Consider the following 6,000-nt stretch of genomic DNA (forward strand, 5'->3'; position numbering starts at 1 on the left):
TGTAAACTTCATATAGTGTATCTAGAAATGTTTTTAAAATTACTGAAAGCTTCCATTCTTATTGCAGTATTAAAATTGTCCTTAATGCACAGCACTCTCCTTCATATCCAGTAACTTTTGGGGTACCAAAAGGTTTCATCTTTGATTCTGTGTTAGATAGTATCACAAGATTTTATCTTTGGTTCAACAATCTGCTAAGGTTGTCTTTCTTATTGTGCTCGCCTTTTTCTTACTTCTGATTCCATTCTCTATCTCAATAAACTTTTTGTTTGTTCTTGTATGATGAGTACTCTTGTCATGTTTGGGTTAATTTTTCTTATAAGGACCACGGTCAGATATGGCTATCCACATTAATAATTTTTTTGGAAATTTCTCTTTTCCTATAAAACGAACACTTTCTGGGCATGTCTTTTTGTTGTTTGTGTAGTATCCAGATTTTCCAGGCATGTTGTCCCCTGCAAAACAAAAGTATTTTTTGTCATCGATGACTAGAAGCAATTTTGTGTTATAGAGTTGGTTAACTAGTTTCCTGCTTCTTTTCTTTGCCTTTATTTGTTGTTCTATAGTGTATTTTGGAGTGTTTTCACGTTTTCTATATTTAATATTCATTTTTTTTAACTGACGACCAATTGTCGATTGATTTTCACCGAATTTAATATCTATTTTTGTCTAACTGACTGACAAACTTGCAATGTAAATGTTGTTTTTACTTTTACAAATATTGCTATTATTGCTGCTCTAAAATGTTAACATCACTTGCTTCATTAACCAAACTAAATCTTGGGTAACTTGTCATTCAGAATAGTTGCATCCATTTACTGTGACTGTTTCTTTGTTTTCAAAATAATAAATATATTATATGTATATACATTATATATATATATATATATATATATATATATATATATATATATATATATATATATATATATATATATATATATATATATATATATATATATATATATATATATATATTTATGTGTATATATATATATATATATATATATATATATATATATATATATATATATATATACATATATATATATATACATATATATATATGTATCATTTATTTATCTAGTTTTTATTAACACATCGGAGTTCTCTCCCATCTTTATGTTTTTCTTAGTCAAACAATTTACATCAATAATGAGACATGATTGCTACTCTTCGATGAGTTTAAATAAATTTGTAGTAAATTTATAATTATTTGTAAATTTTTTTTGTTTACCGGTTTTGTATAGTTTATTAATTTTTTTTTAGCTTTCTCAATGATCCAATCAAGTTCTAGTATAAAAAAAGTGATACCAAGTGGTTATTTAAATTTATTAGACACATTATCTTCAACAGTAGTTCTATCCAACAACAGTATAAAAAAAGTGACACCAAGTGGTTATTTAAGTTCATTAAAAACATTATCTCCAACAGTAGTTCTATCGAATTACAGTTTAAAAAAAGCGATAACAAGTGGTTATTTAAGTTTATTAGTTACATCAACGTCAACAGTGGTTCTATCAAGTTTGAGCATTCCACTTTTGAAACAAAGTAAGATAATAAATATTTATTATATGTTTACATAAACTTATTTTTTGTTTTCCAATGTTTGTTATTATTTTAATTTTATTTTTTATGCTAGGTTAAATTAATGAATTTATTTATTAACAATATTTTTAATACAATATTACAAAGATTGAGGCAGCTTTTTTTGTTGCTTGAAATTTTAATAGGTTTTTTTATTTCCAGGCTTTGAATACTGCAATTTTTTGCAAAATATTTTTATTTAATATAAACTTGAACTTAATTAAACTAAGTTTAAACTTTGTTGTGTCTGAAACTAAAACACCAAAAATCTGCCCAAACCCCTTTAATAATAAAAATTAGTCATGTTTTTTTATCTATCTTAACCATAATATGTAGTAATTTTATATTTTTTTCTATTAAATATTTAATTTCCTTTATTTATGTTTTACATCTTTTATATGAATATATTTTTTGCTTTAGCTTTTTTATTTTTTACTTTTAGCTTCTCCTACTTTATTTCGACTCGATTCAAGTATGATAACAAATAATAAGGGTAACATTTTTGTTCCAGTTTAATTTGATATATGTTTAATTTACATTAACCTTCATCAGATTTCTTCAAAATACTTTTTAGTGTCTGCTGCTAAAATTTAAGTATAATTCATGTTAATAAAAACTATCATAAATTTATAATTGATTGAAAGTCTTTGATCTACATTTTAATCTTTATCAGCAACTCACTGATAAACTGTCGGTTTAATATTTTTTATAAATATATTTTTTATTTTGTTTTATACTTATGATGGTTTTAAGAAAACCCTTTGAAGCGATGATTGTATACATATAGTAGATTAACTTGGCAAAATATCAAAATCTTTGAATTTTGTTTGAGGGAGATGTTCAAAGAGGTGCTTTTAATTAGCAAATTTAAATTAAAATGTTTACTTACTCTTGAATTTTTATAAATAATATTATTAAATAGAGAGAAATGCTAAAGTAAATTTATTTCTACTGCATAATAAATATCGATAACATTTGAATGATAATATAATATTAATACTATAAATGTTTTGTCCTCTAATTTTTGAACTCATCAAAAATTGTCATTTTTTTAATCAATTAAAATCAATTCAAAAAATAATAGTAAACATAAAAACTTTTTTATTGGTATATAATACACCAGTTAAAAGGTTTAAAAAAAAACAGTTATAATAACTTTTAATTGGCTTTAGTAAAGCATGTGCAAAAATATTGGTAAAATTCAAAATTCATTAACCCTGTCTACTAAGTTTTGGGCACTACAGTATGTAACACAATTTTAAACTATAAATACTTTAAGGACTTTAAGACTAGAAAAATGATGGAGTGAAAAATGCAATAATGGGGGAGTTTAACTACAAAACAGCATTGCATAATGTTGAAATACAAAGTAATATTGCATTATGAAATTTCATTAGTTCACAGTGCATGCATAAGTTTAGATATATAATCAGGATGGGATTTGTTAGGATTTATATTTAGTTTTTTAGGATTTGTTTCTTTTTGTATGATTACAAGTGATCTTTGTGATAGTTTCTTTTGTAAATTTTTCAGTGATCTTATGGTACCATGAGGTGATCTTCTTTTGTGTCAGTGACTGATGATACGTTTTGTTAAATAGATGATTTAAAATAGAAGTTTGCAAGTTTTTGTCTTTTTCCTATAGTACAGAAGTGACTTCTACCTCAACCAATAATCGATACGCATCATTCACACTGTGCATTTTTTCTCTGTTATTTGTGATATTAGTTTTTGAACTTGAGGTTTAAGCCCTAGCTGCTTGTTCTCGACTTTTTAAACCACTTAAAATTGTTTGGGAAATTTAGTTCAACCATTTTTCAATTTATTGTTTAAATTAAAATGTTGAATAAATCCATAAAAGTTAAAAAAGTTCCTAAAATCTTTATTAGTATGATAAAAACGTTTTATTATAATTTTTTTTAATATTCATAAAATAGCGAGAAATTTTTAATTCTACAATCTTGAGTCTTAATATTTGAAACTAAATTTTTTTCTGAATTATTGGGTAAAGATATTAATCTTTATTAAATTATGCATTTCAAAGGCAGTTTTGAGTGTGCATCTAACCAGAAAAAAAGTCAACTTGACGGTGAGCATATATCATTTTTTGTTGCTGTTGTTTGTCTTTCATTAGATGTCTTTCATTAGGTTTTTGTTTTACCGTGTTGTAATGCAAAAATCTCAGATCAGAGTAACATGAATTGAATTAAAATCAATTAGGTCAGGTAATAAACCTTTTTTGTCTCCTTGATTTAATTTTCCAATCAACTTTTAGCTGTTATTACAAACTCTTCTATTATTGTATTATTAAAATCCTATCTTTTTTTTTTTACAAGTTAGTGTACTCTCTCAATAATATATGTTGTAAGTTCTCTTTTACATTTTTGTAAAGATAGAAAACACCTAGTTTTGCACAAACCCTTGGGATAGTCACTTTTATTAAGCATTTTTTTACTTTATTTTTTCACTTTTATTAAGCATTTTTATTAAACATGTTATTATTCAAAATATTTTTTTGACCAAAACCTAACTCCTGTTAAAAATGTTACAAAACATATTGCCTGATATATAACTATTTATGACTTTATTTTTTACTTATTATTTTTTTATTGAATTGCTTTTACTTCTTTCTAGAATATTAAATTTCTTCTATTTATAATTATGCTTTTCAATTTTTTATTATTTCAATTCTTTTGATAACCCAACTATTTTGTTATTTCCTAAATTGCAAAAATCAACAAGAATAGACTTTGTTTCCAACAAACTATGGCTATGACTATATAGGCATTGTTTTGTAAAATTTATTTTAGTAATCTTATTTTAGTATCATTAAATCTTGCTAATTTAAAGCGTTTTTCAGCTAAACTTTAAAATCTCCCTCGAACAAAATTGAAAGGTTTTTGCAAGTTAATTCATCATTTGTTAATAATCATCCCTTTAAAGGGTTAACATGTGAACTGCCATAGAAATCTAATTTTTAGAAACAGTGAGTTTCTTTTGTGTAGTTTAATTTCTTTGATTTCTTTACACTTTTTAGCTTTTCAAATAAATGAATCAAGTTCTATTATTAAAAATGTGGCAACTTCAACACTAATTCAATCAAGTTTCAGTCATGTTGAGCAAAGTAAGATACTACTTCTTATTAATATAGGCTCATGCTGTTTATATAAAAATACATACATCAACGTTTTTTTTTTTAATGCATATAGACATTAAATTTTTTGAGAATTATATAATTTTTATATATATATATATATATATATATATATATATATATATATATATATATATATATTTATATATATATACATATATATATATATTTATATATATATATATATATATATATATATATATATATATATATATATATATATATATATATATATATGTATATATGAAAATTATATATATATATATATATATATATATATATATATATAATTTTTATATATACATATATATATATATATGTATATATATATATATATATATATATATATATATATATATATATATATATATATATATATATATATATATATATATATATATATATATATATATATATATATATGTACAGTTAAAGAAATAATTATCTGAGCAAAACATTTATCAGCTTATTTCAGAAAAAAATAACTTTATAAAAATAAAAAAAACGATTATTCTGAAAAAAATTTAATTACAACTTCAATATGCAAAAAAAAATATCAATAGCAATATTTAATTGATAAAAAATTAAGATACATTTAAACTATGCAGTTTTTTAGCATTAAATAAGTATCCGAACAAAATTTTAAAGATTAAAGCTTAAAGATTAACACTTCTCCGAGTAATTATTTTTATGACTTTTTAATATAGAAATGGACTGCCTTTAACTTTTATGACTTCTGCAAGTTGACATGGCATCAATTCAACAAATTTCTTTGTTATATCTGAGTCGATATCAGCCTAAGCTTCTTGGAGCATGATCTTTAGCTCTTCTTTTCTTTTTAGACATTGTGTAACATTTTTTATCCAGAATAGCCCAGAGGTGTTCAACTGTTTTAAGATCTGGACATTGCGCTGGCCATTCAAGTTACTCAATTTGCTTTTGGATAAAAATCTCTTTTGCTTTCTTTGACGTACGTTTAGGGTCATTGTCTTGTTGGAAGATAAAGATTTAAAAACTTTTTTCAATCATCAATTTCAAAACTTCGTTTACAAAACAACATGTTTGGATAATTATTTTTCATTGAAGTTTTAACACTCCTTAGGGAATCATTAAATTTTAGCAATCAAAGTTAATTACCGTTGATTAATTTTTTGCTTTACAAAATCGTGATTAAAATTGCTTTTAGAATAATTATAAAAGTATTTATCATAAAAATATGTTTTTCTGAAATAACCTAACAAAAATTTTTTTTTTTACAC

General features: G+C 23.2%; 1 protein-coding gene across 1 annotated transcript in view; it reads left to right on the forward strand.

Annotated features, from left to right (window-relative positions):
- The window catches only part of LOC136091740 (uncharacterized), a 60,639-nt gene that overhangs the window by 30,806 nt on the left and 23,833 nt on the right, over positions 1-6,000 (forward strand). Inside the window, exons 7-9 of the mRNA XM_065819448.1 lie at positions 1,270-1,551; positions 2,030-2,080; positions 4,625-4,711. Coding sequence (XP_065675520.1) covers positions 1,270-1,551; positions 2,030-2,080; positions 4,625-4,711 — 420 coding nt within the window. The remainder of the gene's footprint in view (positions 1-1,269; positions 1,552-2,029; positions 2,081-4,624; positions 4,712-6,000) is intronic.

The sequence above is a fragment of the Hydra vulgaris genome, chromosome 15 (genome assembly GCF_038396675.1).
Source record: "Hydra vulgaris chromosome 15, alternate assembly HydraT2T_AEP".
In the NCBI taxonomy this organism is placed as follows: domain Eukaryota; kingdom Metazoa; phylum Cnidaria; class Hydrozoa; order Anthoathecata; family Hydridae; genus Hydra; species Hydra vulgaris.